This window comes from Camelus ferus, chromosome 12 (genome assembly GCF_009834535.1).
Source record: "Camelus ferus isolate YT-003-E chromosome 12, BCGSAC_Cfer_1.0, whole genome shotgun sequence".
Classification (NCBI taxonomy): Eukaryota; Metazoa; Chordata; class Mammalia; order Artiodactyla; family Camelidae; genus Camelus; species Camelus ferus.
Window position 1 is genome coordinate 46,036,822 of NC_045707.1, and position 23,957 is coordinate 46,060,778.

Genomic DNA, 23,957 nt, shown 5'->3' on the forward strand with positions numbered 1-23,957 from the left:
AAAAAAGAGAAAAGGAAAAGGAAATACACTATGTTCTCAAATACTCGGTGGTTTTCAAGAAATAAATGTAATATATCTGAATTTAGAAGGCTGATGGAGGTGTGATAATATGAACTAGAGCTGTAACTCTTACCACTAACACACCATAAAGATGCTTTAAACATATCAAAGAAATAAAGACCCTCCTCTTCACCCTCCCCTGTAAAAGAAGAAAATCTGATTCAATCTAGCTCCACGTTTTAAATTGGTTCTTTAAGTTAATGATAGTATTGGAAACGTGGGGATTTCTGTAGATGAGCAGTAAAGACTATGTTCTGTTAGCATCTGATGTGTTGTCATTTATTTGATACAGCTGAAAAATTGTGTTGGCTTCTGCAGGGAGTTTAAAAATTATTCAGGCTAACTAATGCTTGAAGATCACCCTGACAATTACTTAACTGCAACTTCCTCCCTCACATCAGGGGTCTTATTCAAGTTTAGTAAGCAAATAACATGAGTTGGATTAGATAGTGTGTTCACAAAGGAAAGAACATTCATTAGCAGGAGGAGAGAGAGGTAGTGTTGTAGAGAGCAGTATAAGCAGTGTAAAACCCGTGGGGCTGTGGTGAGATATACAAACCAATGAACTGACTAACTCTGTACCTCCAAGTTACAATTTCCCACAAAATACTCACATGGTAATACTCTAAAACTAGAACCTTACTTCTGGGCAGGTCCTTAACACATCTATTTAGTCTACATTTTCATCTTACTGATGAGGAAGCCAAGGGCCAGAGATAGGAAGCAACTAATTTGATCTATGACAAGAGCTCCTGTTTTCACTTTGAGTAACATTTTTCACTGCTATACCTTTTATATGAAACAGAGCACAGGAAGGCAGTAAAGGATGGGGATTAAGTGGGTGGGCCCTGGAGTTTGAGTCCAAATCCTGACTATGCCACTAACAAGCTGTGTGACCTTTGGCAAACAACTTACCCTGTCTGAGCCTTAGTAGCTCATTCTGAAAAACCATGAAATCATAGCACTCACTTCACAGGGTTGTGCGGATTGAAAGTGGTAACATAGGTAAGGTCCGTGGTACGTAAGGAAGTAAACTTACTACAATTGTTATGTCCCCAAAGGCAAAACATCGATGACCAATCTGAAGAGATTCAAGTCAAGGGAGCAAAAAAACCCACTGTATGCAGATCATAAATTAAAGTAAAAAGGGGGTGGGGGGTTAGCAGATTTCATTAATTCCTTCCTTTACTTTTTCTCCTAATACATCAGTCACCCCTCTTATCTGTGCTGGTAGGTACCGAAGAGAAATCCAGGCAAAGTATTCATTTGATCATAAAAGTACTTTTTTAGCATTTGGTCTCTATAGTACTTCTGACACTCTATCAATGTTAGAAGATTATAACAGTATTTCTTTGACAGTGGTAAGCAGTGATCTGCCAGAGTAATTGGCAGCCAGGCAATGTAAAAGCTGAAACATTCTCACAAGTGTTTACCCAGCAAAAGCCTTTGCGTTCCCACTGCTGTCTGCCTGCTTACCTGTCAGACTGGTTTGAAAACACAATGGTCCTTTTATGTTTTTCAAAGGATCTTTTGGTAAACAAGGGGTATTTCTTTCTACACTGAATTTGGACTACCTTGAATTCTGTGCTATTTAATATACTTTGTTCAGCAGTAGAAGCCGAATAGAGAAAGGCCAGGTTTAGTCCCGAGGACCCTCACACATTGTTCCATCCTACTTTTGTTCTTGAGGAGCCTGCGTTCCTTGGCTCAGGATGTAGTGTTTTCATGATCAGAAGAACTGTATCCTGACTCCCTCATCCTTTTCCCAGCAGCATTAGCATTTGAGGATTGCTTTCCCTGCTGTTTGGAGAAGTGGGGGTGGGGGTTGGGAGGCCTTTGTGAAGAGGAAGCTTCACAGGCTGGGTTTTGTGAGGAAGACCTGTGGGTTCCTCAGTAATGGGGATACAGACCCCTCCCCCTGCTGAGCTCCTTACTCTGGATATAACTAGACCATTTCGGTTCTATGAGGTTCTTTCCTTCAGCCCCTGATTGATCTGCTGTTTCTCACCCTTACTTCTCAACCCCACCTCTCCCCCTAAAAGATTTACAAATGTTCAGGACTTCCAAAAGACAAGTGCAGAAACTAGAGTAGGATGGGACACTAGCGGGCCATCCTCCCATCCAATGGGGAGAATAGAAGTGCTTTCAAAGAGGGGAGAGTTCCCACCTCAGTTCTCACCAATCCCCTCTTGCTACTCAAACTGGATTCCCTGCAGGGTCGGGCCCCCACGTTCAACTCCAACCTTCTCGGGCCCAGTGACGGGGTGGCTCCTCTCCGGGTGGGGCAGGACCTTGAGGAGGAGGAGAGGGGCTAAGCGGCCCGGGAAGGTGGGGATGCCGCCACGGGGGACGAGGGCCCCAATCCCCGCACGCTGGGGGCCGACCCCGGCACCTGGAGGTCCGCGCGCCCCAGCCCGGCCCCGCCCCGCCCCAGCGGAGGCCGCTGCCCGCCAGCCCGCTCGCCAGCCGCGCGGCGCACGCATGTGCGGGGGCAGGGGGGGGAGGACAGCGCGGCACTCCCTGGCGGACCGCGCGTCGCACCCGTCCTGCAGCCTCGCGCCGGCGCCGCCGAACCTAGCCCGGACGGTCCCGGCACCATGAGGAGGGTGAGTGCGCTGTCGCCCCGGTGGCGCGAAGGGGCCGGCGAGCGTGAGAGCGCGTCCCTCCCGCCGAGCTCGGGGCCGCCGGCGACGACGGGAGGGCCTCGTGAGGAAGCCCGGCGGGAAGGGCTGGGGACACGGCGGGTCTCGCAGGGCCGCGGCCTTAGCCTGGGCGGGGGCAGAGGGCGCCCCTGGGACGATGGGTCGAAGGACACGGAGGGGCGGGGGTCTCTCCTTGCCTGAGGGCACCGGGTTTATCGGGCACCTGCGGCGGCGCAGACACGTCGAGGCTCTCTGCCCGCGCCTCCCCAGGGCAGAGGTGGGCTATTCCCTGCACCCCGCTCCTCCGGTTTTGAGGGAGCCTCTTCCGCGGCTCCCCTCACGCCCGCTCGGCTCGCCGCCGCGTTCTGAGCTCGGCGCCTCGCTCCTTCCTCGGAGCTTCGCAAACTTTGCCGGCGGGCACCGGTCGGGTTCCCCCCCACCCTCCGCGCACACCCCCGGGAGGGGCGGGCCCCAGCCGGATTCGGGTGGGTGACAATGCGGGGCGCCTTGTGTGTCTGTTCCCGGGAGGTGGTCCTCACCCCTCGCCTCCAGAAATGCTCTGGCTTTCGGCTTTTGGAAGGCACGGGGGAGTGGAAACTGGAGTCATTCCCTCGGTGCGATCGAGCCAGGCGCTGCCAAGGACCTGAACCCGCGCGGAGTCTAGAAGGCCGGCTCCCAACACGTGCGCTAGGGCTGGGGCGCCCTCCGCTGCCGCTGCTTCCCAAACGGCAGGTGTGAGTACCCTGCGCACACTCTTCCTCCTCCAGCCAGAGCTCTTGGTAGAAAAACTCCAATCTTTCGGCTGAACTGCAGGTTTTATTCCACGTCAAGGAACAGCTGGAGATTGGTGATGCTTGTCAGCTCCAGAGAGCCAGCGCACAGGTTCTCTGCAGTATGACCTTACCTGTCTGGGCGAGCTGATTGACACCAAAGTGCTGGTGATTTTCTGAGGTACTGGTCCCAGTATACCACTTGGATTTTAACATTTGGGACGGAGGTTACTTTAATCAAATACAGGATCTCGGCACTTTTAGGGTAAAAGGAGGAGTGGAGGAAACTTAAAGGAGATCCAAGCAGATACCCATGACATTTCCCCAGAGCTCCTAAGGCCGGCCCTTGTGACAGTTAAGGTGCTGAAGAAAGGGTGTTGGGTGTTTTCTAAAGAGACAAGGCTGAGAGAGGAAATGAGAAAAACAGAGTAAGACTCTTTCTCACCAGAGCCTGTGAATTTCTCTGGGTTGGAATTTGGGGTTGCCTTGTTACTAAGGTATGTGTGTGCCCACTACTTTGGTCATCGGAGTGGCCCCTTTCAAAGATGTCTTCCCCTCAGCTGCTTTGTTGCTTGAAAGGGAACTCTGGCTTGTCATTTTGCGGGTGGTGCCAGAATTAAGTATTCTGTTCTGTGGGGAGCGGTGGGGGGTGGGAGGAGGGCTGGGGTGAGTGGTATTTGGAGTGACTGTATATAGAGCAAGTATGAATTGGCCCCAGCTGCCTCTGGAAAGTCTATTAATGAGCTGACATGGAAATTTACCTGGCTTACCTTTGGAGTTAGTCCAAACCTGCTCAGGTGTTTCTGGGGAGAACAGGATTCCAGCCAGGCTGGCGAACTAGTTTGGCATTTCTGGCATTGATGGAACAGCAGAAATGGAAACTGGTGGGGTTACTTGTTTAAACGGCAAATTCAGGACAGCAACCTCCTTTTACCTTGAGTGCCATCGGGGTTCTTAAAGAAAGCAGCTGGGATGGGAACTATAGGCCTAAGAAAGATGTGTTAGAGAGAGAATGAAGAATTGGAGGTGGAAGGCACAGTATTCTAAAATGAGATTTGCATACCATCTGCTTTAGAGTGAAAGAGATGGACACTCACTAGACATGCAGATTTCTGGGCTCTACCTTCAGTCTTATCATATCAGAACCTCTAGGATGGGAGCTCAGAAATTTGGATCTTAAATATCCACCATCACCACTATAAGGCAAAGGTATTAAGCACCTACTATGTGCAAGCACTGTTCTAAGCTAGTAAAGAGGGGAGATGACAGCCAAGAGCCTGTTCTCTTGGAGGCTATATTCTAGTTGAGAAATTAGACAATAAAGAAGGAAACAAATATTCAGATACTTTTACATAGTGATGAGTGCTCTGAAGAAAATGAAGCAGGGTGATGGAATTGTTAGAGTCTAAACTGGTACTACTCACTGCAAAACAGGCCAATAAATCAAGAGATGAGTTGTTGGGGCCAGGAATAGCAACTTTATTTGGAAAGCCAGCAGACCGAGAAGATGGTGGGCTAGCATTCTGAACAACCATCTTACCTGAATTCAGGTTTCTTTTATACTAAAAGGAGAGGAGGTGTGGCTGGTTGGTGCATACTTTTTGGTGCCAGAATCCTTAGTTCTTGCTCCTGTCGCTGTCCACATAGGTCTGGTCACAGTGTTTCCATAAACCTCCAACAAGACAAATGTTATCCTCTCTTCTGCAACTTTTTATCTGTATATGAATGGAAAAGTGTTTTACCTTTAAAGGTCAGAGCCTTGAGAATGGGCTGTCCTGTGTACTTCAGGCTATAGGCAAATTCTTTTATAAAAGGTGCAGAGCCAGTATGACTAAGCACAGGCAGCAGAACACAAAGGTTAGGGCTAAAGGTATAGATCCAATATGGAGTCAGGTTTGTTCTTTTCTGTTGTAGAATGGGGAGTGAATCAGGGAGGGAAGCTGTTTTAGTTTGTGTGGACAGGGAAGATGTTTTTAAGGAGTTGACATTTGAACTGGGAATTACACGATGAAAAAAAGTCAGCAATGGGAAAGTTCGGGGAAACAGTGCTCCAGACTGAGGAACAGCAAATGCAGTCTCTGAGGCAGAAACTGGCTTGGCGTGTGTGAGAAACAGGAGACATCAGACCTGAAGCAGAGTAGGGTTTGTACAGGGTGGGAGTGGGGGGAGTGGAATGAAATGAGGTGAGATAGGCAGGGACCAAGTCCTATAGGACCTTATTGGCCATGGTAGGAAATTTGGATTTAAACCTAAATACAGAGGGATGCTGTTTAGGGAATTTTAACGAGTGGACTAGAATGGTGTGATCTGGTTACCTGTCTGAAGATCGGTTTGGCTGTTTTATGTAGTTTGGATTATGGAATGGGGATGGTAGTGGGAAAGGGAGACCACCTTTGAGTGCAGGAGTGCTGGAGAGAGGTGGAGAGACAGGACATATCTGGCGGGTAGAGTCAACTGAACTTGCTGCTGTGAGAGGAGGGAAGAGGTGGGAATTCTCTAATGTACACCTAAGGTTGCTGATCGTTTGTGTGTGAGTGTGTGTATCTGAGAGAGATGGGGAGAAGAAGGTGGTTGGGCCTTTGTTGGAAGGCCCGATGATAATGCGAATACCTAACATTCAGCGGACGTTTACTGTGGTGCAGGTATTAACAAGAGTCTTGTGAAATAGTAACTGTTCTCACCATTCTACAGATGTGATAACAAGTTCAGAAAGGTTGAGTATGTTGCTCTGGGCCACCCAGCTAAGTGTTAGAGCTGGGCTTGTACCTGTGTTTGCCTGACCCCAGAGCCCTGGCTCTTGCCACTATGCTCTGCTGCCTACAAGCTGCCTGCTCCTGCCTCAGACCTCTTCTGGTTCTGGAGGGATAATTTAGCTGTTGGGAAGATGCCTGTGGCAACCTTTCAACTGCTACAGATCAGTAAAAACACAGGGAGGGAAGACATCCTACTAGAATCGAAAGTAATGACTATTTTCATTGGTGTTCCTGAATAAAGGGGAAGGTGCATGGGGAATGTTCAAAGTGGGAGCACAGAAGATGCCCAGTAACTGGGTTTCTTTGAGGAGAGGCCAATAAGTGTATTACCACTCTGCCTGGTGCTTTGAACCTCATGTGACCATCAAAGAAGCCACTTGCTGGATTCTTCTTTCACCTTTTCAGGTAGCTAATTAACATTTTGTTCTCTATTTTTGCATCCAAAATGAGTTCTTTCCAATGCAGAGCCAAGGGTTTCAAAGGATTGCTTACTTTAAAAAATTATTTGCATTAGAAAGAGGAGTCAGTTGTGGAAAAATAATTACAATGGTAGACACTATTTATTGATTGCTTTCTTTGTGCCAGGCATCTACTATTTCCTTTTATGTTCATAACAATCTTTTAAGTTACAATTAATAGGTGATACATTTACACAATATAAAATTTAAAAGATAAGAAAAAGTTTACAGTGAACATTGTTTTTCCTGTCCTGTTGCCCAGCTGGCTGGTTCCCTTCCCCTGGAAATAACTGATGTTAAACCCACTTCTTGTGTCCTTCCAGAAATCATCAGTGCAGATACAAGGAAGATATGTAGTCACACTCTCCACCCCTCCCCCCGCCCCACTTTTTAACACACAAATGTAAATGTAAGTGGTAGCACATGAGTGCACTTTCCTTTTTCTCCCTGTACACAAGATCAGTATTTGTAGATCTTTCTGGTTCTTTTGATGGCTGCATATGGAATACCTTTATACGGATGTACCAGAATTGGTGTTTCTAGTTTTTTGCTACTATCAGCAGTGCCGGAGTGAATAATCTTATACACACGTGATTTTATATGTGAGTATTATCTGTATGATAAATTTCTAGGTCAACTGATGTGAACATCTTTACTTTTGTTAGGTGAAGCAGTATAGTTAGTATAGGAGAGTGATAGATAGACAGACAGATCTAGATACATAAATATAGCACAGACTTGGAGCCGGATTGCCTGGGTTGAATCCTGACTCTGCTGTTTACACGCTGTGCAAGTCACTTAACCTATTTTTACCTCTGTTGCCTGACTTTTAAAATAGTAAAAATAGTACCTACCAATTAGCATTACTATGAGAATTGTATCAGTTAGTTTGTGTTATGTAACAAATCACCCCAAAACTTAGTGACTTAAGTCAGTACCTGTTTGACTTGGCTTATGAGTCGGTAGGTTGGCTGGGTGGTTCTTCTTGTCTGAGGCAGCACAACTCAGCCCTGCTGGGTTCTCTCATGCTTCTGTGGTCCTGGTGGGGTAGCTGGTAGCTGGAGGATCTAGGATGGCCTCACCTACGTGTCTGGCAGTTGACAAGTGAGTTGGGCTGTGGGGACCTCGTTTGGGATGGCATGTGATATCTCGGGCTCTACTTGGTGAGTGCAGGTTTCTTCACATGGTTGTCTCAGAGTTCAAAAAAGCAACAAGAGATGACAAACCCTAAAGCACAAGCATTTTTCAGATCTCTGCTCGTGTCACATTTGCTGTTGTCCTGCTGACCAAAGCAGGCATCCTGCCCAGCTCAGAGTGCCTGTGGGAGGGGACTCTCCAAGGACAAGGATACAATGAGAGGAATCATTGCTGCCATTTTTACAAACAATCTACCACAAAAATTGAATTAAGGTAATAATTGTGAAGTGACTAGTATAGTGTCTGGCACAGTGTAAGTGCTGTATAAATTTGTTAAATTGAGAAGGAAAAAGAGCGGTATAACCAAATTGCCCGCACTTCACACCTCCACTAGTGTGTGAGTGCTGGCTTCCTGTTTCTTCCTAACACTGTAGCAAAGTGACTTATCCATGGAGAGGCAGATGTTCTTGTTCCCATTTTACAGATGGAAAAAATGATACTCAGAGTTTTTTTCCTGATGCTATGGGCCTAACAGGAATGTGAGTTCCTTGGCTCTAGAGCACCTCAGCTCGTCTTGCCGTTCCAGACAGCGGTCTGGTTTCTGTGTCCCTGGTGCTCCCGTCCACTGCTCTCCTGTCCACCTCTCATTTCATCTCTCTCATTTCCATTTCATCTTTAGTCTTACGAGGTCAAGAAGGATCTGTCATTCTGTTGCAGTCTTTCATAGTAACTTTGATTTCACCCTGGCTTGCTGGATTCAAAATAAATAAAGTGTCCACAGAAACAGTGAACTCTGTTCCATTTGTGAAGGGGTGATAAGGGACTCTACCACTTTTAAATTCAGAAATCAGATGGAGTCTGGCCTTATTTTGTTTGTTCTATCTTCCCTATCTTCTCTCACATCTTTTTGCTTCACTTTCTTCTGTACAACGTAGAAATTCCATTTCCCAGGGGGCAGATGTGAAGGTAGAAGACATTATTTCTCAGTGGCTCAGGTCTCGGTCTCTGGAGAGATACTGCCTGGATTCGAATCCAAAGCAGCTATTTCTAGCTGTGTGACTTGGATTGGTCAACCTGCATTAAAGAGTTTTCCCACTCACTTATTACTACATAGCAGATTTCTTTTATTTCTGCCTCCTCTGTTTCACATCCCTTCTCCTCCAAATCTATTCCTGTGCCCTTGGATATGTCCGACGTTTACTTAGCCCTTACTCTAAGTGCCTTACTTGTAATTAGCTCATTTTAACCTTCACAACAAACCTCTGAAATAAGTGCCGGTTTATTCCCATGTTCAAGTGAGGAAGCTCAACACTGAACGGCTAAGGAATCTGCCCAGCATAGCGCAGCTAATAAATGATGGAGCAGGGATTTTAAACCAGGCATTCTGGCACCAGAGTCTGTGTTCTTAATGTTTATGCTAAAGAGAAAAAGAGAGAATGGGATGGAAGATCAAGGATTTAAAATTGAGAGATCCTTCTCTAGGTAGACTACCGGTGAACTCAGATGCAGCCTCCGTCCTTGGCAGCCGCTGAGTATACCCAGCTGAGCCTTAGACTGAAAATCCTAGCACAAAAATTGTAAACTTTCAAACCTTTTGTCAAAAGCCTTTCCACTTCAATCATGGTAATCCTAACAAGATTTCAGGAATTGTGCCTCTCTTGTTACTGAGGTGTGACCTTTGAAAAATATATGGGGCTTTTTAAAAAAGGTTTGAAAATCAAGCTGGCTAGTTCTGAGTCCTGCCTCCTCTTGCTCCTTCTTATGGACTGCCTTTCTGGTTGCAGACAACGTTTGCCAAAGCAGCAGGAGAATAAAACATAAACACTGAAGATAATACATAGCTTTCTGAATTTAGAATCGTGCATATCTTCAAGTTGAAGGAAACAACAGAGGTGGTTTCGTAAGCTTTGTTTGTATATAGACTAAATGTACTGTGGTAACACTCATCAAACATCTTTCAAATGAACCTCCTGCTGTGTGTTAGGACTCCGTGGTGAGTGAGTGAGCTCTGCATGGCCCCATCTCCTCAGAGAGTTTGGAATCTGCCTGGGAAGGTAGTTAAGCAGCTGTGTGAATTGTGGTGTGCTGTTGTGGAGGAAGAAGGTGGTGGGAGTTGTAGTAAGAGTTCCTTACCTAGTTGGGGTGAGAGGTTCTAAGCAGATTTTTGAAAATCAGACATTTGATTCAGAAGATTCCTTTGTCTGGAAGGTGGAGAATGGACTGGAAGGGCAAGACCAGGGGTAGGAAGCCTGGTTAGGAGGCTACTACAGTTTGGTCATTGATCCAGATGACCCAGACCAGGGAGATGGTACAGGGAATGGAGAGACTGTCAGAAGGGCCATCATCAGAAAGTCTATAGATAATAAATGCTGGAGAGGATGTGGAGAAAAGGGAACCCTCCTACACTGTTGGTGGGAATGTAAATTGGTATAAAGAACAGTATGGAGGTTTCTTAAAAAACTAAAAACAGAGTTATTATATGATACAGCAATCCCGTTCCTGGGCATAAATCCAGGGAAGACGAAAACTCTACTTCGAAAAGATTCATGCACCCTAATGTTCACAGTGGCACTATATACAATAGCCAAGATGTGGAAGCAACCTAAGTATCTATCAACAGATGTCTGGATAAAGAAGATGTGGTAAAAAAGAGTGAAATAATGCCATTTGCAGCAACATAGATGGACCTAGAGATTATCGTACTCAGTGAAGTAAGTCAGAGAAAGACAGTATCCTGTGATATCACTTATATGTGGAATCTAAAAAATTATACAAATAAATTATTTACAAAACAGAAAGAGAGTCACAGACATAGAAAACAAACTTATGGTTACCAAAGGGGAGTGGGGGAGGGATAAATTAGGAGTACAGGATTAACAAATATATACTACGATACATAAAATAGGTAAACAACAAGGATTTACCATATAGCAAGGGGAACTATATTCAGTATCTCATAATAACCTACAATGGAAAAGAACTGAAAAAAAGAAATATATAACAAAATCATTTGGCTGTACACCTGAAACTAACACAATATTGTAAATATAACTATACTTCAGTTTAAAAAAAAAAGAAAAAAGAGAGGCATTTTAGGAGTAGAATCAGTAGGACTTCATGACTGATGGGATGCAGAAGATAAGGGGGGACAGGAGTTGAGGATGGCAGACTCCCAGGTTTCTGAATTGGTGAAACTGTGTGTATGATGCTGCCATGAACTGAGACATAACTCTGGTAGAAAAACCAAGGAGTGAGACTTGGGAAAGTTGCTTCTGTTTTGTGCACTTTGAGTTTCAGGTACCTATGAGCCATTAGAATAGAGAAAGCTTTAGTTGATTATTGAGTTGTGTAGCTTAGAAGAACATTTTATTTAAAGATATAAACTTATGAGTTATTGGCATATAGGTAGTAGTAATTGAAGCCATTGGAGTTATAGAACACCATACAGAAAATGTTGGTGAACAGTGGTTCACAAAATCTGTTGTACAGAGAATCACTTGGGGAGGTTGTTACATGTGCAGTTTCCTGGGCAACTCCTCCTGAGCTGCTGATTCGGTAGGTCTGTGGTTAGCAACTGGGATCTGCGGTGTCTATTAGAGGTGGCGATAAAAACCTACAGCCCAGCCATTTTACCCTTAGGTGTATGTCCTAGAGGGTCTCTAGCAGTCTATGACCTATGCTTTTTTAAAAAGGAAATTTTTAATATATAAAAATATGTAAAGATTAATACATTGACATTTATATATCCACCACAGATTATGAGTAAAAATTTACTAAGATAAACTGTAGTGTATTTATAAAGTAGAATACTACTCAGCCATAAAAAGGAGCAGGCTACTATACATGCATGAACATGAATGAATCTCAAGGCTGACACCAAAGAGTACCTGCTGTGTTATTCTATTTATGTGGGGTTCTAGAACATGAACGATGGTGATAGGAATCAAAACAGTTGTTGCTGGTAAGGATAGGCTAGGAAAGGGCATGAGGAAATTTTTGGGGTGATGGAAATTTTCTGCTTCTTGATAGTGGTGTGGTTTACGTGGTGTCTATGTCAGTCAAACTCACTGAACTGTACACTTAAGAGCTACGCCACTGTATGGAAGTTATACCTCAGTAAAAGATTAACCCCCTCAAAACTAAATAAACCAATGGAGATGGAGCTCTCCCAGTACTTTCCTTCAACCAGAGATAGCTTCTATCCTGAATTTAACATGTCTGTGCCCTTTAATACATTGATTCCATGTGCATATATCCTTAAGCAAGATATACTGTTATTTTGCATGTCTTTAAACTATATATATATATATATCTCACAACATGTAATATACACATCTGTATGTGTCTGTGACTGTATTATGTCTTCTTCTGTAGTTTGCTTTTTTGTTATATATGTGAGATTCATCCATTTGATACCAGTAGCTGATCATGCATTTTTAAAGCTAAGTATATTCATGAAATAGAATGCTATGTAATTAAGTTATCCTTTCTCTTTTTGCCATATATTTAGGTTGTTTCAGAGCAGTACTGCTATCATTTTGTGTGTCACTTTTTGTGGGTGCCGGGGCATTTGGGGGTGGGGTGATGGGGCTGCAGCATGAACATACTGTCCGTTCCACCAGATGTTGCCATTCTCCTCTCCAGAGGGATTTATCAGCAGTTTATAATGGCCTGTATTTTTACCAAACACTTGGTACTGTCAGACTTTAGCTTTTTTGTTTTTTTTTTTCTTTTTGCAAATCAGACAGGGGTGAAATATTATCTCATCGTGGTTTTAATGTGTGGTTCCCTGACTACAAGTGTGGTTGAACATATTTTTATGTATTCATTGGCCCTTCAAGTTTCCTCTTCTGTGAAATATCAGTTCATACCTTTTGCTCATTTCTCTCTTATATTGTCTTTGTCTTACTGAGTTGCAAATATATTTTCCCAGTTTGTGTCTTTTTTTAATGGAATATTTTGATGAATTTTAATGTATTTGAGGTCAACAATTCATTCCTTTGTGGTTTGTGCTTTTTGTTTCATAAGGAATCCTATGTCTGCAGACTAAAGTTATTTATGTTTTCTACTGAGCGTTTAAGTTTGCCTTTAATATTAGACCATTAATCCACTGGGAATTAAATTTAATATATTGAATGTGGTAGGGAGCCAGCTTTTCCCCCATGTAGACAATTGGTTATTCCATCAACACTTGCGAAATACCCATCCTTTCCCCACCAATGTGCAGTGTGACTTTTGGCATATATCAAGTTTCCATATATGGATAAGTCTGTGGGCTCTTTATTCAGATCTCAGTTACTACTCATTTATACTAAGTCCTGATGTCATATAGTAGAATCACCCCCACCTCACTGTTCTTGAGTTTAAATGTTTTATTCGTTGATGTATCTAGTGCCTAGAACAATGGCAGGCCCATAGTAGGGGCTCAGTAAATGTCTGTTGAATGACTGCAGGAATCTCATCTGGTTCTAGCTAAATCAATAGTCCAGCAGTTCCTGAGATGCTGGCACTGGTTTACCTTCAGGGAGAGGAAGAGGAGACGATTGGGAACACCATCTCTTGCTTCTGCTCTCCCTTGCTCTCTGTTGCCTTTTGTCTCTTCTCATTCAGACCAGTATCTTAAAGAATGAATCCTCAGACAGCCCAACAACTGCTACTCAATATGGCTTCAGCCCGCAAGTACAAGGTTTAGTGAGAGTGGGATTGCTGCTAATGTGGCCTTGGAGGCTTCTGATCACAAATTGTAGATCGCTCTGTGAGGTCTTTTGAAGTCTGACCAATATCTGGGGCCTTAAGCCTTGGAAATAGGACAGAGGGTCATCTAAAACTAGATCTTCTATGCATTTGGATGTCTTTATTTTGTATGCTAGTGTAGCTTCAAAATAGATTTCTTTCTATAGCATGGCTTTTGGCATGTTTTGTTAATAATAATAAAAAGAACTACCATTTACTTAATGCTTATTATGGACAAAGCATTGTGCTAAGTTCTTTGCATATATGCGTATATTTCATTGACTCTTTAGAGACATCATTTTTTTTTTTTTAACTTTTTGCAGTAAGCATTAGTTATTCATTCTTTCATCCATCTAACTTCCTTGAGCCGTTTTGGGTTGAATTAGGGACGAGGACTTCCAACTCCAGGAATTCACAATTTTTTGAGGAGCAGACTTTTAAAGAAATAATTGCCAGACAGAGTGATGATTGTATTTACAAAAGCATATCCAAAATACAGTCTAGAAAAGAGCATGATTAACTCTGAGGGGCAGAGGAGAGGAGTTGTGGTGTCAGGGGAATCTAGGAAGAGAGGTTTAAATAGGACACGACCCCTGGAAAAACTCTTGAAGGCCTCTCTTTAGCTTGGTTACTCTGATTACTCCAGCCTTCCCTGGTCTCTCCTTCTTAGGAGCATGTCTCCCTTCTTGCTTTAGTCACGGATGGCTTCCTCCCTTAATCACATTTTTAAAACATTAACTTTTTAACAATTTTATGAAGGATTGATTTACATATTATGAGACTGACCAATGTTGAGTGTGTAATTCAGTGATTGTTAGTAACTTTCCTGAGTCAAAAATCATTTAAAGTAGTGATATTAACCCCACTTAACAGGTGGAAACTGGGGCTCAAAGACATGAAGTGTCATAGCCACGCACATCCAGCTAGCAACTAGCAGAGCTGGGAGTCACACTAGTGTAATGGCTCATTAAAGCATATTCAAATTTTCAACTGGGAAATAAGCTCACATTCTGTATAACGAATGGCACCTTCTTTATTACCTTGGCAACTAGGAACTAGATGTGTTACGAAACTGAAAAGTGTTGTTCACAGTGGGTTTAGGAAAAAAAACTCTGGGAAAGAGGGCTGGATTAGGTATGTTGTTTGAAATGCAAGTAAAATACTTGAAGAATTGAGCCAATATACACAACCAGCCACACAAAAACCCAAAGTCAAACACAAAAAAAATTGAAACAACAATCAATGTGTGTAATAAAGCCACAAATTAAAATGTGTACTTGTGATGTGAATAATAAACCACTTTGGTTACTTTTCTTCTGAACTATTATGCATATTATTTGGCTTTCTGGGGTATTTACAGTAATCTTCTAATGGAGAATATTTTCTTATCCCTACCCCTAAGCAAGCTGTTACATTGAATAGTCAAACAGGCATCACAAAGGAACGAGGCTCTGCACTTTATCTAGTCTAAATTACGGGGTTTGAAATGTTCTGACAATTGAATTAGCTGACTGGTGCAACAATAGCAAACACTGTATACATAATTTGTGTTGCCTTCAGAGATGGCAGAAACTAGTCTGCTGATAATGGACCAGAACTGGCTGGACTCTGATCGGCCAGCCTCCTGCCTCAGTGGAAGGGAGGACAGCGGCTCCTGCCATTCTACTTTAAATGATGCTTTGTGCACTGCGTTTCTAATTTTTGAATATTAATGCTGGGAAAAATGGCAACAGTGCTTGAGATATTTGTTGACAGGGTAAAGCTCTCCTTCCTCAATAAAAGGAAGGCTCACACACAGCCCTTGCAGAGGGCCCTGCTGGATTAGTGTGCTTGGCTGCCTGTCTGTATGCATCTGTCATTCTAATAATGGAATTGAATGTGCCACAGCCCTTCCCTGCCCCGACTTCTGGATTAGGAAACCACAGGAATAGTCTCCGTTCAGTATTGGGACACTCAGGCAGAGGTAAGTAGACTGTGGTATGCTTTTTAGGTCAATATCAAAGAAAATATATCTGAGATGGTTCTACGTTCAGCATTTTATTGCACATTCAGCAAATGAAGGCTAGATAAGAGTCACTTTTCAGAAAGTAATCCAACACCTCCCCTAGAGCAGGGATTAACAGACTTTTTCTTTGAAGGGCCAGAGAGTAAACATTCTAGGCTTTGTGGGTCATACGGACTTTTGTCACCGCCACTTAACTCTGCCATTTTAATGTGAAAGCAGCCAGAGACAATACAGAAAATGACATGAAATGGATAAGTATTGCTGTGTCCCAATAAAACTTTATAGTCACTAAAATCTGAATTTCATGTAATTTTCACATGTCATAAAATATAATGATTTTTTTCAATCATTTAAAAATGTTAAAACCATTCTTGTGGATCATTAAACAAAACAAAACAAAACCCACATGACTAGATTTGGCCTGTGGACCATAATTTTCACACATACCCACGCACCCACCACATACACATTCATCCATCACACGCACCCCCACCTACCTTTATTTGATATTCTTGGCACCCTTTTATAATTGTGAGGGATCTTATTCTCATGCTTTGAAATCCTAGTAAGTTTTACTATCTAGAAACTTAGAATTAGTATATGTGTTGAAATAGAAATAAAGCAGTTGGCATTCAGTGGAATGTTGCGGAAGTCAGTAGTGAGGCTGTAGACATTGCTTTCTTTGCAGAAATGGGTGCATTTGTTTTATCTTCACATAATTTCTCATTACAAGTTGTAAAAGGAAGTTAGAATGTTACAAGCTGTGTATTCTACAAATTTATTAAAGCTCCATTTAATAGATTTTTTTTTAGTATTTATAGAGTGAAAAGTGGCTACTTAGAATGCAGATGTGCAGATGGTCTTTTTGATCCATGGGCAGGTGCACAAATTGTCCAGGCATACCACAGGTGCATGGATACTCTGAAATGAGACCCAAGATCAGGTTAGAGTTCACCAGTGCTTAGAAATCCAGTGCTTGAGTAATAGTGCACAGTGGAGATACAGCATTACACCGTGGCATCTGAACTAAATTCTTACACATACAGGCTGTAACCTTGGACCCGTCTGAGCCCTGTTTTTCACATCTGTGAAATGGGAATAAAATAGTTTATGTGAGTGTGGTTTTTGTAAACCCTGAAATGATGTCCGTATGAGAACTGTTATGATTATTTGCTAAATCAGAGTGCAGCCTCTTGTTCATGGTTCCCAAACCTGGCTGGTTATTAGAATCATCTGTGGGAGTAGATGGGGGAGGGAAGGGCTTTGGGCAAATACAGATTCCCACTCTCACCCAGAATTCCTGAATCAGAATTTCTCTGAGAGGGCCAAGAAGTCTACATTTTTAACAGGTTCCATAGGCAATTATGATGTGTTTAAGAAGCTTCATTTTGTTCATATGCCTCAGTTGACTGATTTAAGAAAACCAGAATTTCCCTCTTAATTCTAGCTTGGTCTTTCCCCCTAAATGTTCATGCCATTTTTCTCCTCAGACATAAGGGAATCAAAAGATAGAGGGTCGGGGAGAACAAGAATTATCCTCACTTTATCTTCCTGGGAATGTCTGTTTCAGCAAGTGGAAATAGGAGGAGAAATGGTGATTTGATATCCCACCCAGTGTAAGAACCCAAATCGTGTTTCTCCTCCTTCAGCTCTCCCTCTGCAGCCCTGAGATTTACAGTGTTGTTTTCACTTTCTTCTGTGCACTGAGTGTGAAAGGAAGAGCATGAGATTCGACGCACCATGAGCGTACAGCAGAGTGAGAGTATCCTCTCCAGTTTTGCTACTCAAAGCTCATCATTGAAAACGTCCTTTTGAATTATTTCTGGGAACTAACATAATTGCGGTGTTGGCACATGCAGATGACAAACACAAAAAGAATCTCAGTAGTACTAAAAAGATAAATTGATTCTGAATTTCTCACATTTTCTGCATTGCTTCTAATTTACATATGAGTAATTGTAGATTTCAAATGAGTGAAAGCACCCACCTCCACATTGGCAGCCCAGATCGTTTTTGACAGTGGAACTCAGTGGTATGTACATACACACAAATGTTCTCTTATAGTGCTTTGCAACTTCCTCACGTCGGAGAGCCATACAGAGTATTCCCCTGTTTGCAAAATTCCTTCCACAAATATTAAGCATTTGCTTTTCTCCAGATGCCTTGTTAGAAACTTACGTAAGACATAGTCCCACAGTCCTTATCTCAGAAGTTCACAGGCTTGTTAGGAGGATGGTCATGAATATATCACTGCAGAATAAGCTAGCTTTCATGTTAATTTTATTAATCAAATCATATCGCCAAAGTGTATTCATTATAAAAGTGAAGGTTTTTTTTCCCCATGGAAAAATAATGAGATTGATATGTCTACTCTGTGTGTAGCCTGATCCTTTTTTATTCCATAGTTCATTATAATTTATTTTTATCCTTAATTATTTATTCCGTTTATTGTTATTTTATTAATTTGATACAGATACCACTTTGAAAGTAAGTAAATGGTTAAATATTTGAAAGACTAAAAGGGGTATATCTTTTATATTAATAGTATTAGTTAGGTGTGTTCTTACCTGTTGTTCCATATTCACATCTAGCTTCAGCTATCTCCAGAAGATGACTTGGGTGCTGAGTCTGTCTGTGTCCTATGGCTCCAAATGTTCAGAGATAAATTTCCAGCAGAGTCCTGAATAGCTCTACCTTTCTTCTCCCAAATGCTTCTTAAACTCAGTATGTCAACAAGTGGAACTTATTTTTTACTCTAAAACCTGATCTTCTTGGGTTTCTTATTTCAGGGAGCTGCACTGCCATTCTCCCAGATGCTGAGACTTCAATCTTTTGACATCATCTCTGACGCTCTCAGTCCTAATAGGGAGCTAAATCCTGGTGGGCAAATCTTTGTCATCTTTCCCTTCCACTGCCACCCTCGTACTTTTAAATGTTAGTTTCTCAAACCAGGGTCTTGGAGATTTGAGTGCTGTTCATCGTAAGTTTCACATTTCTGTTTTCATGTCCAGGATAACCTAACAAAATCAGCAGGTGCATGTTTGGGATCATCCTGATTTGTAACTGAATTCTGCCACTGATTTTAATGTCCATGTTTGTGTGTTGGCTCTGAGTTGGGCAAGTCCTCTCTCGGGCTTTTATGATACCTAGCTTTGTCTAGAACTCCTGGCGTTGTAACTGTTTTGAGTCTGGCTTTCCTGGTGGACTGTGAGGTCTCGAAGGACAGGGACCTTGTCTGGCTTATTTTTGTGTTCCCAGAACCTAGCATTGGACCTGACACATAGTAGGCACTTATGGTTGTAGTCATTGTATATATATTGTCTCGAAGTCTACTCCCCCTCCCCCCTACACATTCCCATAGTGTGTGGGGATAGTTATGGCTGTCGTTCCTTTAATGTTCATGTAGTATTTAGTCGTTGTTGATAGATGGCATTTGGCTTAAACTGTCCCTTATTTTTAGATGTTTGGATTATTTTCATTTGTTGGTTATTTGAGACGTATAGTTAAAAACATCTTTGAACAAAGTTATTTTTCTCTCATCTAGATTGTTCTCTTGGGAATCTCTTCATGGAATTACTAGATCAAAAGGCATTAGCAGTTTTAGTCCTCTTGGAATATGATGCTAGGTTGCTTTTTTGGTTTGTTTTTGTTTTGTTTTGCTTTAATGAAGAGTCTAGACAGAGTTGTGATGCATGACCTCTTTTTAGAAATCTTTCTTTAATTTCAGTGACACTCCCTTTGATTTGGAGTAAAACTGGAAAGAACAAATGATGGTTATACTCCTCCCACCACTGCATCACCATTGCTCACCTGGACCGTTCTCCCTTCCTCGTCTTTACACCTTCAGCTACACCTTCAGAAATGTGTGAAGTGCATATTACTTCAGCCCAAGTAATGCTTCAACAGGCAAAGCTAATTATTTAATCCAGTCATGCTCAAAACACAGCAGAGGTTTCCCGTTGCCGGCAGGATAAAGTGCCAGTGCCACGGTGTTGTCAGGGCACACAGAGCCCTTCAAGACGCAGCTTCTGTTTCCCTTTCTAGGCTTATCTTTGGCTGCTGCCCAGATGCACTCTCAGCTCACCCCGAAGGCACTGTTTTCATTTGGGAATGTACGTGCCGTTCCTCCATCTGAAATGAACTCCCCAACCCCTTGCCTGCCTGGCATCACCTTACTCATCATTCTTCAAGACTCAGCTCGAAGTCTGAAGTGCTGCCCTCCTTCCAGCCCTTATTACTTTCCTCACTCTCATTCTTAAGGAATTTTTTCCATCCTTCATTAAAGCCTTTGTCATCTATACTGAAGCTCTTTGTTAATTTTTTTTCATCTTCTTACTTAGATTGTGAGCTCATTAAGGATAGGAATTTGGTCAGTCATTTCTGCAACCCAGCTTTTAATTCAGTGACTAGCATATAGCTGATCCTCAGTAAACATTTCTTTCTGAATGAACAGAACTGTTATTTTGGTTTACTCAGGTGTAGGTAGACTACTGATGGGTAAGTCTGTTTATTTGTAAATTGAGAATCCATTTATGGTGTATATTGTAATTCTCAATTGTCCAGAATATCAATACGTTCAAACCACTCCCTTCTTTCCGCAACAATTTGTTTTTGGGTTTTTTTTTTTTGATGGGCAGCGGTTGTAATTTTGTTTATTGACTAAGCTGTAAACCTTGGACTGGAAGATACATAAGGAGATACCTAGTTCACCATTGCTCCCCTGGTTCTTAGTACTCATACCTGATACCCAGTAAGTGCTCAATAACTGTTTGTTGAATGAGTAAATAGATGAATGAATGAAATTTTGAGTAAAGGCCACTAACCATGTGGCATGCCACAAAGTTGGCCAGATGAGAATTTACTGCATTTATGTGTACATATCTGCTGTATTGGATTCACCGCTGTGTTGATGTGTTCATTTAACTCAGTGCCTTTGTTGATAACCCCCGTGGCATCTTCAAGCTCTACCACTGCATGGCTCTGAGGGCCATCTCCTCATCTCATCTCTTTAATGGGAGATGCCTCAAAAATGCCTTCTACAAGCCAGAAAGCTAACACCTTAGTGGAGTAGGCAAGATAGTCCCTTTGTTCTCCCACAAGGAGGTAGACAGTCCCTAGGGCTGGCCTCCTCATTTATGTCCAAACGTCAAATCTAAATCAACCAACATCCTGCTGTTCTGGGAGACAAATAACCAAATCCTATATGCACGACGAGCTGATTTATAGAGACGTGATGTTGTCCAGAGCCTGCTGCCAAAAGCTGAAGAGGTCATTTTGAGGGAAACACAGAATATTGGCGGAGAGAGATCACATCCCTTTTCCCTGTGTTGAATCTTCCTGGGATATGTGTCTTATTTCTTGGTAGCCTGGTGAGAGTTTGCATGCTTTGGACCACAGCCTATTACAAGGAACAAAAAATTTCCATTTACCACTTAGTTTCTCTCTTGTATTACTAGTTGTATTAAAAAGCTTTATAAGGGAATGAAAAACTGAGATAGTAATTAACAGAGAGTAGGGAGTAACATGGCGTTTCAAGGAAAAAGAATCATCTTAAGCTGTGTATCAGAATGATGAGACACAGGAAGACTTAAAAAAAAAAAAAACCTACAGTGGCAGCAAAAGTCCTGCTATTTAGTTCATTAAAAAAGGTATATACATTCTCAATAACCTACTCCCAGACTTAGGACTTCTATTAAAGCCCTGCTGGGTGAAAGCTAAAATCTTAATTGAAAATAGAATGGATTGTATTTATTAAAGCTATTATCAATGCTGAGTGCTCTCAAATGCATTCTTTTTTTATGATACTGGAAGGACTACAGGGAGCTTTCCAGTCCTGAGCCACAGGGCTAGCTGGAAACAACAGTGCCCAGCAGGCATAGACCAGAGTCTGGGTGTCTGAGTGGCAGAGGCTGACATATTTTTGCCAGAAGGAGTATTGCGCCCATGTGGCAGGTGGTGCTTAATGAGGCTGACTCCTATTTGAAGAGATGGGTGAGCAGTCACAGGGGGAAGTGAACAGTGCCTGACACACAGAAGAAAGATGACTGCTGAGCGAAAGGGGACCAAGGCGGGCAGAGGAAGGCGAGGGCTTGGGTCTGATAGAGATGTAGGGGTCTTCTTTGCTTCATATCCAAGGCCACTGAAGTTTACTTAACTCTGAAATTCAGTGGAAGCCGATATATTAGTCAGGGTTCTCCAGAGAAACAGGCCAATAGGTTATGGTATAACAATATACATGTATATGAGGCAAATCATTATAGCAATCAGCTCACATGGTTATGGAGGCTGAGAAGTCCCATGTCCTGGTATCTGTAAGCTGGAGGGCCAAGAAAGCCAGTCGTGTAATTTAATCCGATTCCAAAGGCCTGAAAATTGACTGATGGCGTATATCCTGATCTGAGTTTGAAATCTGGAGAATCAGAAGCACCAATGAGATAGCCAAGAGCAGGAGAAGGTGGATGTCTCAGCTCAAGCAGAGAGAGGGAATTTGCTTTTCCTCTGCCTTTTAGTTCTATTCGGGCCCTCGGCTGATTGGATAGTACCACCCCTCACACTGGGGAGGGTCATCTGCTCTACTCAGTTCATCAATTCAAATGCTAATGTCTTCCAGAAACACCCTCCCAGACACACCCAGAAATAATATTTTAATAGCTCTCTGGGCATCCGTTAGCCCAGTCAAGTTGACACATAAAATTAACCAACACAGCTGATAAAATGCCCATAAAAACTCATGGATGTGCTTCCAAAGCCCCTCTCCCTTTCCACCGTGGGCACTACAGAAAAGGCCGGGCTCTGGCGGCATAAATGAAGAGAGTAAGGAGGAGGCTATTTATAAGGATTCGTGGGAAAAAGACATATTGAGATTGGATGGATAATTGTTGTTTGGTCTGGCATGAATTAAGAATTCTAGCTACTTAGAAGAGAGAAAGTGTTCTATTTTGTCGTTGTTTGTCACTCCCTGTTGCCCCTGCCCTCAACCTAATGAAGTGGACTAAGACACATTTTGGATGAGAAATGCACATATCAGACCTAAAGCCTCAAGTCATTGAGAGGGGGAAGGTAGAGGGTGAGCTGGGGTGTTGGTTGGACCCGTTGTGCTATTTATTTGTTTTGTGAGTTGACACATGAGGAATTGTGCTTTAAAGAGAAATATATGAGGATGGGAGGCAGGAGTCCTGGGTTCTAGTTCTGAATCTGCCATGAATTCATTGTCACCAGCATTGAATCAGGAACATGTCATTTGGGTGTGGGGGCTTTAGCTTGTTTAGAAAACAGGGAGCTTTGACATGGAGTTTTCCTCAATCTGAACCAAAATTGGCAGAAGGAAAATAACTTTATATGGTTTGTCCTGAAGCTAAATGTACTCAATCTAATGGATTCTCCTTTATTATAGGATAGGGTGTGCCCTACTCTTTGATGTAAAATTCCTTTCTTTTATGAAGCAATGGTGAAAGGAGATGGTGGTTGGATTGTTTTAATTTTTTAAAGACTTGACTTGGCAAGATAAAAAAAATTGGCAACATTGTTTTAATTATTTTCGAAATTTTAATGGTACACAAAATCCATAATGCTCAGTCCAGATAACCTTTAAAGTTCCTTTCAATTCTAGCAGCTGGGGAGTCTAACCTTTTCTTATCACTTGATATGAGAAACTCAAGTGTCAGTTGATGTTTGCATCCTGAAACAAGCTGTGTTTTTCCTGGAAATATCACAGTGCAGGCTGTAGATGCTTCAGCTTTTTCTTCAACTGAAACAACCTGCAGCATTACTTTAAATCTTAATTTGACCAAAGCTGAGAACTGAATTAGTGGAGAAACACTGTGTCATACATTGCTCCTGGGAGTATAAATTGGCCGAATGGAAAGGTCAACACACTTTTCCTATCAAGGACCAGATATTAAATATTTTAAGCTTTGCATGTCATGTGAGATCTCTGTCACATATTCCCCCCACCCCCACTTCCTCCTCCTCCTTTTTTGAAAAACAACTCTTGAAAAATGTAAAAACATCTTTAGCTCATGGGCTGGATTTGGCCTATGGATCATAATTTGCTGACACCTGATCTGGGAGGTGGTTTGGCTTTATCTGTCCAAGTTACAAATGCACATTTATCCACAGGCTGTGCAATTCCACTTGGAGGAATTTATCCTACAGATACACTTGCATCTATGCAAAATATCCTGTGTAAAGTTACTCAGAGTAGTACTCACTTTGTTTGAAATGCCAAAATAGTGGAAGCAACCTAAATATTCATTAATGAAAACTGCTTAAGTAATAGAATATCCATATAGCAGAATATGATATAGTCTTTTAAAAGAATGAGGCAACTCTATACTGAGTAATGCCTGAGATATGCCATTAAGAGGGAAAAAAGCAAGAGGTAAAACAATATTTTTAAT

The 23,957-nt window shown here is 42.3% G+C and overlaps 1 protein-coding gene across 2 annotated transcripts in view; it reads left to right on the plus strand.

The window, feature by feature from the left end:
- The first annotated feature begins 2,564 nt into the window (after positions 1-2,564).
- TMCC3 (transmembrane and coiled-coil domain family 3) overlaps positions 2,565-23,957 on the plus strand; it is a 235,154-nt gene continuing 213,761 nt past the window's right edge. The window contains exon 1 of one of the 2 annotated variants that reach the window (XM_032493618.1): positions 2,565-2,666. In XM_032493618.1, coding sequence (XP_032349509.1) covers positions 2,658-2,666 — 9 coding nt within the window. In that variant the 5' untranslated portion in view covers positions 2,565-2,657. Of the gene's footprint in view, positions 2,667-3,536; positions 3,654-23,957 lie in introns of those variants that run through there. The other variant, XM_032493621.1, reaches the window with a different exon arrangement.